Here is a 13,153-nt window from a genome sequence, read left to right on the forward strand (position 1 = left end):
AGGGGGTGGGGTGGTTTCACAAAAACAGAGGAACTTTATTTCAAGTATTATTTAGACCAAAGTGGCGACAGGCTAGCTGTAGTGGTCTCTCATGGTTGGTAGCACATGCGCGTCGGAGTTTACTTGAGGTCGTGTGAACCAAGCCGATCGGATGCAACGCACTGTAATGTCGTAATGGCATTGCCAATTTGGACTTCTTATACAGGCCTAGGATCCCAAATCCATATCCTCCCTTAGTCTGCAAAAGCATCCGGGAGAGTACGTTCACTAGGCCGGACTTCAATAAAATAGCAGCTCTTTGGTTTCAAAACTACGATAATGGTATAGGATTGTGATTTGAGTGTGCCATAATTCTTTGAAGAAAAACAAAAGTGAATGAATTCAATGGGAAGAAACAACAATTCTAGCGGGAATGATCGATTTGAATGTCCATCTTCAGTATATAGCTTTTAAAACGTATATACAACAACAACGAAACAATTGTAGTACAAATATATGTTCTAAAACGAACCTTGCCCAACTGAGATTTACAAAATTCCCTGGTTACCGTTAGTAGCATACTCCATATCATTGCTCAATTGACTTACACACTAAATCGTAAAGTATGGTGGTCTTTAAGTCCTTGTAGAAGTTTTCACTAGCTAAACCCCTACCCAACACTGGGTAGCTGACACTTTGGCCATTCATGGCACCTTAAATTTTCCGTATCATAACAATGTTTTAGCTAGCTGGAAGTGTTCGTCACTTGTAAACAAACCTTGTAAACAATTTTCGCAGGCTGCTCTTGGAAGGTCTAAGATAGCCTCAATTATCCCAAATTTTGCACCACACCTACTTCCACTCATGCTCTACATTATCCATTCCACAAGAAACCTGATTTTTGTTAGATAATATATGATGTTTTCCAGCTGCTGTTTGGCACTTTTCCTGAAGGAGACCACGGATTGATATAGAATCTGTATGAAGTACTAGTACACTCATATTAGAAGTAGCTAGCTTTGCACACATTCCTATTTCTGGTAACAAAAGTTTTAGAGCGCGAATTTACGGAAATCACATACTTTTGCCTAACATTGATTGAGAATACATTCATGATTCATCTGTATCTTATTAACATTATACCTGTGACCAGAGCTCCAGTTTAGTTTGGGCAAACATCTTCAGCATTCAAGCAGCCAGGGTGAATCACAATATCTCTATTTCACATTCAATACTGTCATTCTCGTACTTCATAGTCACTCAGTCATATCGCTCAGAATTTGTTTCGTGAAACTGGGCCACTTATGACTATGACTATAGCACATGAAATTTTATAGAATATACTATTCATCAACTTAGGCCTATGCCTATACTGTGTGCTTTGGCAATGTTATTAGCCTTATTCTAAGGTTCATTCATTGTAACCTGTTACTCAAATAGCTGTAAATGTTGATCTTCATATGGATGGATTTAGGAAGACTAATACTTAATAGCCTTAGACATTAACAAAAATAGCTGACACACAACGTCAATCGGATTTTTTTCTGTGGTTAACTGGTCTAGGCGTGCATCGTGTTTCCCTCTCATCCTAAGAAATTTCTACTTTGCTGAAAACAATCCAACTAAGGCCTTTCCCTAGGCTAGGTCTGGACTGAAATTATCACAGTTATATGAAAAGGGAAGGAGCTATTACAAAGTCATTGGGCAAATGATTATGGTTCTCTTGCTTATTGAACCAATCATTTAAATTGGTTTAAAAATGATTACAATAATGTATCATAATTTTGTTTTTGCAGAATCTTCTCTTTCCAAGTCATATAATTTTACAACATGGATGAATCTCAAGGAGGCAGTGATCCCAATCGAAGGCGTCAGATTCGACATGAGTATCGAGATCTCATCACTCAACTCAGTAAACAAGTGTTTTGTTATTTGTAGTGTAACGATAACTGTTGGAAAGTTTCCACCGTCATAGGTTCACCACCTAACTTTAGATCCTCAACATTTTAAGAATCTCAGAATAAATTATATTTCTTCCCAGATATGTATCTGACAATGAAATTTTATCCACCACAACGATGTACCAGAAAACCCTTAAATTTGCTTGTTTGGGGTAGAGATTTCAATTTATGAGCTTTTGCCGAAAAATATAAGAAAAAAACCCTTTCAGCCAGCTTCTCCAGATTTTTGCAAATTACAGGGAATATCCTGCTCATATATTTTAAACAGGAAAGTTCCTCACGAATGTTACTGGTAGAATGTATCTTAGAATGGAATTGTAATGACAGTTTAGCTTTGGTGGTGACTTTATGACTGCACCTTAACATAAAGTTTTCTCCATACATGTGGTATAGGCTTAAGCTGCAGTCTACTCTAGATGCATTGGTGTGTAGTGGCAACTTCATGACTGCTTAGAACTGTGACAAGGTTGCCAAGGCAACTTTTTGAAATTGTGACTTAGTTTTGAGACTGTTGTACAACACTTTTTGAAGATTTTTTCGGTTTCAACATATCTGTAAAAGATATAATCTAAATATTTCTGTGCCAAGTTTGACAGAAGAAAGAAACTTTAATATGTTTTAATAGCATATTAAAACATGTTTAATTTGTAATTTTATGACACTTTTCATAATTAATACTTACTAGTTTATTAATATTTAATATTGGTATTAGTGTCAGTGGTAGCAGCAGTAGTAACACTGGGAGTAATGTAAGTTCTGGCAGTAGCAGTAGTTTGTGTTGATAGCGTAGTGTTTAGTGAAATGTATGTTACAAACCTTACCCTTACACAATTGACACCATACTACCACAGTTGTTAAGCAAAACTTACGATTCCTAACAGATGAACTCAATCAGTGTTAGTTGCAGGTGGTATTATTCATAACATCCCAGACGATAGTAACAACACAAAGAAACAGAGATTCAACCCCAACAAATGTTAAATTGCAAGATTGCAACCTTACCAGGGGGTCAGGGCTATGTTGTTTTTATAGTTTATGTTTTTCTGTTATCAGATAACCAAGAAGATGACAACCCAGAAAGCTTGAATAAGACTCTTGCAACAGCTGACAAATTGTATGAAGAAGGTATGTTTTGTATCTATTGTTATAAAGCCGGAGTTGACTTACAGTGACAATTTTTAAGGGATGCATTACATTGACCTGTGTGATACTATATCTAGCATGTGTAACAAAAGAGGTGCTCATAAAATGGCCTTATTTATACTCAGTGATACTCGAAAGAAAATTTCTGTAGAGAGAGTTACACTATCATTGTATTACTAAAAATGTAAAATTTCTGGAAAAATGTTAAAAGAGGGAAAGAAAAAAAGTGTTTTAAGTTTTTTTAGGTGTGTGTTTTTGTATAGTCCTTTTGGATGAGGTGTGTTACATAATGTTAAATGGCTACAAAATGTTACAAAAGGTTGCACAAAATGTTAAATGGCTACACGCACCAGTATATATTAAAGGGAATCACTGAGAAACACTGATTTGGGCATTCCATACACTGTCTATGGATTGTATTTAAATGTTACAGGGTCTGAGGTTTCATTATTGATTTGTAAGAACTTTATTGGGCTAGCCAACCACTCTCCTCACCCCCGTGGTCCCCCCCCCCTCCTTCCCTCCTTTCTCTGTAGCTCTGCTACTGGAACAATGCTATTCTTCTCTCTCTCTCTCTGAATGTCACAATAACCATGGACTTCTGGTAACTCCAAATTTGATAGGTTTTTCTATGTAGTTTTGTTTGTAACCTTTCTTTCTCAGTCCCATTTTTAGTTTTGTTTTGCTCTATTTACTTTAAATCATATTTTTGGCACATTTATCAGTCTTACAGACAAAGTCAGCCGGGATTGCAGCCCTGGATGCTGTGTTATTGCATTCTGCATCTACGGTGACATATCAAAATGCTCAGAAACTTGTAGTGGACAACAAATTTGAACCCAGGCAGTTCACTGAGAAATTGGTAAGTATTATATAAATACTGCACTTTCCTTCACATTAGCACAGCTCAACTTTTTTTCATTGGATTTGGTACTTTTTTCAAATTTATTAATTTGAAAATACTGTAGAGAGGACAAATTCAGAGAAGGCATTCACTTGTTTCTGACAAGTTAAAGGAGTTTTTTAGTACAGATATTTGGATTTTTGACATTGTTGGGACCCATTGTAACAGGTCCATTCATTATAAGTCTACTATTATACAGCTGAGGCAACCAAAAGTTAAAGGGATGATCTGCTTGCTGAATATGATTGCTGAACAAAAAATGAAAATGTTGAAAATTTTCTGCATCTTTAGGCCAATACAACATCCTCATAGCACTTTATTTAGTGAAAAAAATGATTCTTTTGCTTCTTTTGTTTCTTGAAATTTTGTGATATTATTTTGTGAATGCATTGGGCAACAGCAGAGTAAATGATGGCATACTCAGTTAAAATGCTTTTTGTTTTGGCTTTAATGATATTTAAATAAATAACTACCCACAGAGAAAGGTAAATTGTCAAAACAAGATGTGTTTGTTAATCATTCTAGCTACAGAGTGCGTTGCCTGCTATGCAGAAATGCCAATGAATAAATTAACAAGAATATAATAATAATAAGAAAAGTGAAACTTTTCAAGAACATGTGCCATGATGACATCACACCACCTTACTGCAATCCACAGCCTAAGTGTTGGCCGTGGGGGGGGGGGGGGAGAGGAATGTTTCTATATCCAGTCATTATAGTATACATCCAATCAAGAGAGAGCGTGGTGGCCAATTGGTTAAGGCGTTGGACTCGTGATCCAAGGATTGCTGGTTCGAATCTTGCCTAGTTCATTACGTTGTGTCCTTGGGCAAGATGCTTTATCTCACTTGCCTCTCTCCACCCAGGGATTAAATGGGTACCTGTGAGGTAACTTGTCATTGGGCGCAGTATATAACTGCTGCTGACTGGAGGGATTGTCTCTGGGACAAGTCATCATTGACCAGGGGTAATATAATGTCTGTAAAGCGCTTCGAGACCTATCGCTGGCATAAAGCGCTATATAAAAGCAATATTATATTATCAACCATAGTTAGTTACAAGATACTGAGATGGAGTTTTCAACTAACACTGTGGGCATATTTTTACTCTTCAAGGTAAGTGTCGCATTGCCTGCCACAAGAATAACCCTTTAAGAGATGGTCAGTTGAGTTTAGTCATAATTTCTTCATTTAAGTATTGAGGCTATGAGTTAATGGAAATGGTTAGAATGAGATGTTATTAAGATTTATGTTATCATTTTCTCCTGGTTGCTGCTTTATTCAGGTTACATTGTTAACTGGCAGAAGAAACACAGGTAACAACCAAAGGGAAGTCAATGTAAAGAAAGAAGCCTGGAAAGATTTTGGGAAGGATGTCCAATGCTGTTTCAGAAGGGCGCCACCATTTCATTTCATGTAAGTGCATATTATAAGTACCTTGTATTTTGCATTGAGTTCTAACTCTTTGTTAAATATTCTGACCATGGCATGTCATGTATTACACAGAATTTATTTACCACTAAATCAAACCAACAGATCCATGTAGTTTCAGTCTCTTGGTCTGTTCCAAGTACACAAGTAGTTAAGCAAAACTTCAAATACCTGATGACTCTGGTTGTGACAAAGACTACACAGCCTACACAGGTTAGGGTAATGTTTGCTCATGCTGTGGCAAAGTTGCTCAAGTTGTGACAAAGTCTACCCAAACTGCAGCTTAAAATCAGCTGAGTGTCTTAATATTTATTACACTTCCCAGAAGTGTCTGGAAGTGATTCATAGCAGTGACTTGTCTAATCACTCTACACTTTTGCATTACACAACAAAGAAAACCACACAAAGGGATCTTAAGTCATATGTGGCTGTGCCTGGGACTATACACAGGAGCATTATAATTGTAACAACAAAAAGAAAATAAATCTGGGGGAGGGGGGTGGGGTGGGGAGTTTGAAACTCACTGGCATATCTTATTAGGTATGAGTATATGAAATCAAAGGCTCAGCCTATTGTAAGGCAGAACTGGAATATTTGTAATAAGCACTAAAACAGCATCCCTATATGTAATTATTTTTTATTATTATGGTCCAAAGCCTCGTAGCTCTCAGCAAACTTGTACCCACTTTAATTGCAATGGTTATTTATCACATATCGGGAAGATTGGATGGTAGTGGCAGCAATTGTAGAAGGGTAGCTGCTATGTGAGTTACAGATCCTTTGAAGCCCTGATATAAATCGAGCAAGATGAATGTGTATATCTTTATCTTATTCCCACCCTTTGCACTTTTCATAATTATTCTAACAATTTTTGTGTGCAGCAATTCCAAAAGACATTACCTTACTATGTGTTTAATTTTTAATGTTATTGAGAACAGGTTGGGAAGTTTTGATAGAGGTCCTCCTGTTCAGAAGCCCAAACCTCCTACTGATAGACAAGGAGCAAAACCTGATGGGCCGGCAGTAGTTCCTGTACAGGTATTATGGATACTCTTTCTGGTTGTTCATCATTACAGCATGTGTAAATGTGAAAAAGGTGTCTTCCCTGTATGACATAAGTTATCTTACTTCTGGCCCCCCTGCCTCATTGCTATAACTATGTATTAAGAAATGTACTTCATTGTGATTTAATGGCAGAAAATAAACAAAACATAAAGCTGTTTGTGGAAACAATTCCTGTAATTGAAGGCCCAGACTGCAAGTTAATTTTCCCATTCTTACGCTTTTGTAGATGTGGGGTATTTTCTTAATATAATATCATATAGCATTATGGTTTATACTCAGGGGATGTCACATACATTTATGAAATACTCTGGGATATTAGTTTCTTGCAAACCTGCATTTGCTGAATAATATCACAAACTTTTGCGAACAAGTTTACAATATTCAGAGTGTGACGAGTGGACTATAAAAGTGCAGCTAGTTGATTGAGACACTGTTCTATGATCAATTTACCATCAGGAAAAGATAGAAGCAACAGATAACATCAGAATGTTGCTCAATAAACAACCACAACAAGCTTTGATCATAACCACAGCTATTCGGGTATGACTGGGATTGACCCTGTTTAAACCGTAATCCATTCCATACTTTCTTGCATCCTCTTTTTGTTTTTTTTTTTGTTTTTTTGCATGTCCCTACATCCCTCCCTATGCATCCTTTGTCAATGTTTTTCTCAAAGTCCATAGCTGAGAATGTGCTTGATAATAATGCCTCGTATCTTCTCACCCTGTTCCCTGCGTTATTTTCAGATCGACGAAACAGGTAAAAGCCAACAGGAAGTGACAACCGAGGAAGTGGAGAGAATGTTAGGTATCTTGAAACAGCTGACGATGGGCGATTCCCAGGATGAAGGTTAGTATTAGGCTCCATCGATCAGTTTAATGCTCTGATCTCATCGTTGCAATTTGTACTTGCAGGGCAAGGCTTTTATTTTACTCTCTTTATCCATGGTTTTAAGCTTCACAGGTGCTGTCAAATTAAGACCGTATGTAGACATAAGAGCAGGTGTCTCCAATTTCAAGACCAAGCCACTTGATTTCTTTGATATACTTTGGATTCTTATTTTCACTCTTAATATAACAATCAAGTGTGATCCACAGGTGTGGCCTGCCCCGCAAATTGTCAGCAGTCCACCAGAATGTTTTCAAAACCCTTTGAATGCGACCTGTGTAACCCTTAAGTACCAATGCAATGTTTCTACCCAATCCAAAGGAATATACGGTGAATTTTTTTGATGACTGAAAGGTGAAATTGTTTGTGTAATAGTGTCTACTTGTGATATGATACTATCAACTTAAATAATGTACAGTGCAAGTAAGAGAACTTTCTGATCTTGTAGTTCCAACATGTACATGTAACATAAGGTTCTGTTAGTGGAGTTGTTGTATCCTTTAAATGTTGCTTGCTACAGATTGGAGACAAAATACCTTAGCCCTGTAGGTCTGGTTTTGCCTACCCATACTCTAACCCCTCTATACCAACCTTCAACACCTCATGTCTTTATAACCTGCACCCAGTGTGTACCTTTACTGATGAAAACACAAAACAAATTCTCAAAAGTCCAGAGATATTTCGTTTTAGCAATCAGCATTGCAAATTTACGCATCGCTTTTGTGAAAGCCTCTTAAGTTTGGTGGGATTTATGAATGTATCTGGCAAACCACAGAGTGAGTGACATCATCAACTAGCAGATAAGTCCTAATAAAAGAGAATTGACCTTGATTAGACAAAAAAAAAAACTTTGATATGAAATTCTCTTGTGATTTTGCCTTTACCAAGTGAATTGCTTGAATTACGCAGAACAGTTGCCTCTTTTTCAATACGGTAATTTATTCTGTAACAATTAGCAATTTCTCTGAAAATGATTTCCTTCAATCTTGCTTTTCTTTTTTTCCTCTCTTTTCCTTCCAGTTGAACCAATCAGCTACTTTGAGTTTGTAATCAACCCACAATCTTTCAGTCACACAATAGAAAATATATTCCATATGTCTTTCCTAGTCAAGGTAAAATATCTTTATTTTTGTTCTCACTACTTATTGTCTGGTCTGCATGTGATTTAGTTTTATCGAGAGAAAAGAGGAGAAAAGATTATTGTAATAGTTTAAAACTGCTACTGTCAGATACCCTAGGAGTCAGGGTTGGACTCCACTTCAGTCAGTATGGAAAGAATAGCATACAACAATAATAAAATGAGAAATGGGGGGGGGGAGTCTGGATTTCAATGACAGGGAATTTTATGCAAGAACCAAGCCCATGCAAAATGACAGTTCAAGTAGTCATTTTGTTGCGTTTCATATCTCAGAGAGTAGTTTAGAATCTCCCAGAATATATATTTTACTTTTTCAATACAAGTTTGAACAAGAAAAGAAATGTTTGGCTAGAATAGGATTTTTAACCAGTGACCTCAGTGATCACAAGTCATTGCACTCTAACCAATAGTTTTCAGTTTTTAGCCCAAAAGTTTGTTTGCTGTTTTCCAAGTTTTTATAATTTCTCCAGACATTTTGTTGTTGTTTGAAAAGAGTATTCTGGTGGCTTACGTTGAATGCTGTGCAAATTTCGGAGTTTTTAGGTGAAATTCTCATCCTCATGTAATGTTTTGTATCGCTAAAATATTTTATTTTGTGATTATTTGTAAATGTATCTGGCAATAAGCAGAATGGATGATATCATCAGGACACTTCAGCTGAAAAGGTCTTTGTTTTTACTTTACAATTTGTCCAATAATTGACCACAGAGGAAAAGAATATTACAAAAAGAGATACATGTTAATGCAATTCTAAGTACAGAGAACTTTGACAGCTAAAACTAACATTCCAAAATGTATCAGGTTTCAGGGATAATTCAACAAGAAGATTATAAATAGCCTAAGGAGAGCATTTGCCCAGATGAAATCACAGACCCCCCCTAATGTGATCCAACATCCTGGAGTAGTTGAATGGTTAGCCAGTCAAAATATATGGTTACATTCAATTAACCATATCTCAAGTTAAGGTCTAAGAAATTGAGTGAGTGTTTTCAACGAGCCATTGTGGAATATTCTACTCTTCATTGTCTTATATAACAATAGGACGGTCATGTCCAGATCAAACTAGACGAAGACGGCCTGCCAGTAGTCTACCCGTCCCAACCTTTCAACCCGCAAGAGCACAATGAAGAAGTCCCAAGGAAGCAGCTCGTCCTCAGTATGGACATGAGAGAGTGGAAGGTAAGATGTAACAGTGTGACTGTCCTCTTAGAAACATACCTGTCGGCCTTGAAATATAGCTGTTTCCTCCTCCTCCTCCCTCTCCACTACCCCACCCCTCCCTCCTCCCCCAGGAAGCAGCTCGTCCTCAGTATGGACATGAGAGAATGGAAGGTAAGATGTAACAGTGTGACTGTCCTCTTAGAAACATACCTGTCGGCCTCGAAATATAGCTTTTTCCCTCAAGCACAAAATGCTGTAGTTTATTTTAGTGTTTGATTCAACCAGGGGGTTCTTACCACTTTGAAGTAAGATGCTTTCAATCACATATTTACCTTCGCTGAAACTATCGTTCTGTAAAACATTAAAAAGCAAAAGTCATATTTGGTTTGTTTGAAAATAGAAAAGATTTACGGTAGCATTGCCAATCTAGCAAATAGTACCCAAATTGTGGTTTAGCTGTGTAAGAAGGTTTATCTTCAAAGCCAAAAGCTGCCTACACCAAGGATATTTATATTTTAAGAAACATAATGGAGAACGCAAATGATGTTTTCAAAAATGTGGAAATTTCACTCAAATGGTGGTAGGATGCTTTTAGGTGTACAAGATTCGTTAACTTTTACAATAATTATTGCTTTGATATCAGTGGATGACTGTACTACAAACGTTACCTATTATGTTAATATGCACTACCGCATGTTATAATTTTAACACTGTAGCGTAGCAAATAAGCTCATGTGTTAGCATACCAGCATGCTTTAGTTAATGTTCAATTCTGAGTACAAAACATGTCCTCTTAACGTCCTAAATTGAGCTCTCTCAGATGACATTGAATGCTGTTGTTAGAACATTACGCAGAGTGTCCTAGTCACTTGAATCGATAAGCCTTGGATTTAGAGTTTATCGGTCTTAGAAACATGTTATCATGAACAGCCTTAAGTATTTACATTATTTGATGAAAGAATTCAATCAAAACGACCATACGAGACATGCATAAATCGCAGTTTACTTCAAACGTCATATTTGAATCGACAGGAGATCGTTGAAGTGTTTGAAATCTCCGAGCCCACGATCCCTCCGAGGGAAGACAAGAAAGCCCGAAAGAAGAAGAACCGTGCCGTCTCCAGATGAAACGTGGTTCGCAGACAGAGGAAGTAGTTCACTGTGAAATCTTGCCTTGAATGTATCTATTCTTACAGCATCGACTGGGTGATGGCTTGAATCCAATAGCGGTGGTCATAGTTACTCCAGTCCTTCCACCCCCCTCGCCTCCCTGCCAAGAATCAATGCACAGAATGGTTTATTTCTGACTTGGTGGGAAGTATCAGTCAGTTAACATAGAATGAAATGCATTTGATAGGTATAACTTCTGGTCTTCTGGTTTGGAAAGAGGAGGTAAGGTTTTCCACTAGGAAATAAAGGCAATAAAGGCATCAAAAGTGACAGTTGTGAGCAACGGTAATAGACGATATGTAAACCTGTTCACTACGAGGCCACTGTAGTCATAACTGCCATATGTTAACTTTTTCCCTTCCAACGCACACAACCAGATAACTTAATAGTTTAATATTTCTGTGTATGTCAGCCTATTTTAGCTTCTTAGCTTTCATCCCAGCTAGATCGTTGTAAAATTTTTTGCTTCCATCCTGAAAACAGTCCAGAAATGGTCTAATTTTGACAGACTTCCAAACTTATGGATTTCAGTAAGATGGGGGGAAAAAATTGTTTATTTGATGCTGTCGCTCTGCCTTCTGAGTTTAGGATGTCAAGGCTGTTTGGTAATGATGTAAGATCATTGACTGACAATAAAATCTCAGGAAGGTTATTCATAAAGTGTAATTAAATGATGTCAATTTAATTTCAAAACATTTAATTTTTATACGATGACTTTAGGCATCAAATTAATTTTGATATGTTGCAGACCGTTATAAACCACATCTAGCAGTCCAGGTTGTAATTCTATGTCATTTTTCTTTCTTGATTTATTTTATTTTGTAAATGTGACCCATTGAGCATCTGAGGCTCATCAATTAAAGCGACTGGACTAATTAGTCTAACCCACACAGACAATTTGGTCAGAACCTCATATGAAACACAAAACTCTATATAACAGCATCATACACACCTTGTATGGCCTTAAATAAACTGGTGTTGAAATGTCATCTAATCATGCTCTGTTGTTTTAAAAGAAGTTTAAATAACAGGGCTTGGTTGATAGTTGATAGAATTTATAAAACGATATGTAAACTTTGGCATTTAGGCCTTCACTAAGGATCTGTGAAGTAGACTTCATTTACTTTAGCAAATCTTAAAGCTGAATATCTTGAAACCTGAAATAGCTTTAGAAACATTACAAGAACTCCATTCAACTAGGACATATCAAGTTTACAATACCACCAAAAGTCTTCATTGAAACATTCCAACAAGAATGACAAAGTAGATTAATCATTGTCCATTACCGAGTTCCTCCCACCCTCCCCTCCCCCCCCCATTTTTCTGATGAGTGTAGTTTAATAGTTCATAGGTAGCAACAGTACTTGCTGTAAATATTATTTCTTAATCTTCCTTCTTGTTTGATATATCTATCTGTATGAGTAGTTTTCTTCGATAAGAATTTACTGATAGTTGGTAAATAGAATTGACTATTTAACTTGTAAATATACTGATAATATTGTTAAAAAAAAATTATTGCTCGCTTTCCTTGTCTTTTTTATCTGTCTTATTAATAATTCCAAAGCCATATGTATCATATAAGCCCCAATATTGGCCAAGTACATACTTTATTTAAGAAAATACCCACACAGTCTGTTATATGAACTGCTTATGATACAACTGGTTAACTGGCCTTGCCGATTCCCACTGTAAGAGCTGTAGCACTTATGTACATTTTTCTTCTATATATATATTTATATATATATATATATATAGTTGTCTAGAATGTGGAAGTTCTTTCACTGTTTCGGAGTCGTTCGTGCAATGCGGGCTGTGAGTTGTTCAATTTTATGTATAAAAATGCTTTTTATAGACTTAGAGAGGTATAATTATTACCTTGTGTTTTATGCGTTTTTTTATTATTGCTGGTATGTTGTTTATTTAGCTTATCTTCGATCGCGGAAAATAATTAGTCTCTCATAATAAGTGACACTTCATAATGTTCACCTTCACTGTTTGTGAAGGATATTTATTGGATGAGGAAGTGCCTCTCCCAACCTCACACAAAAAGTACAAGCACAGCCTTTGCGTTTAGACCTAATTATAATTTATGGTCTACTTATGCGTCAGAATGCAATTCACATTCTTACATTTTTCTATGTTAAAACCACCAACCCTCCACCCCCCCCCCGCTCACCTCAACCCCCATATGGAGCGGTTTTATAAAATGTTTCTCCTCTTGCCCTTCTATAAAGGTTTATGCCCCTATCTAACTCAGTCGGCGGAAACATAATCTCAACAACCCCGCCCCCCCCATCCTCCCGCCTGCCAAAAT

The 13,153-nt window shown here is 36.8% G+C and overlaps 1 protein-coding gene across 1 annotated transcript; it reads left to right on the plus strand.

The window, feature by feature from the left end:
* The first annotated feature begins 1,007 nt into the window (after window positions 1-1,007).
* On the plus strand, window positions 1,008-11,377 carry LOC139967707 (non-structural maintenance of chromosomes element 4 homolog A-like). Its single transcript, XM_071971738.1, has 10 exons — window positions 1,008-1,180; window positions 1,776-1,891; window positions 2,994-3,065; window positions 3,809-3,945; window positions 5,272-5,402; window positions 6,356-6,455; window positions 7,229-7,331; window positions 8,391-8,482; window positions 9,550-9,687; window positions 10,702-11,377. The coding sequence occupies exons 2-10, from the start codon at window positions 1,810-1,812 to the stop codon at window positions 10,795-10,797; spliced, it is 951 nt and encodes a 316-aa protein (XP_071827839.1). The 5' UTR covers window positions 1,008-1,180; window positions 1,776-1,809; the 3' UTR covers window positions 10,798-11,377.
* Window positions 11,378-13,153: the final 1,776 nt, after the last annotated feature.

This window comes from Apostichopus japonicus, chromosome 5 (assembly GCF_037975245.1).
Source record: "Apostichopus japonicus isolate 1M-3 chromosome 5, ASM3797524v1, whole genome shotgun sequence".
NCBI classification, from domain to species: domain Eukaryota; kingdom Metazoa; phylum Echinodermata; class Holothuroidea; order Aspidochirotida; family Stichopodidae; genus Apostichopus; species Apostichopus japonicus.

Coding starts and splice junctions, on each gene's coding strand:
- LOC139967707 (XM_071971738.1), top strand. CDS start 1,810: ATGGATGAATCTCAAGGAGGCAGTGATCCCAATCGAAGGCGTCAGATT. Junction 6,456..7,228: donor CGGCAGTAGTTCCTGTACAG/GTATTATGGATA, acceptor CGTTATTTTCAG/ATCGACGAAACAGGTAAAAG. Junction 7,332..8,390: donor GGGCGATTCCCAGGATGAAG/GTTAGTATTAGG, acceptor TTTTCCTTCCAG/TTGAACCAATCAGCTACTTT.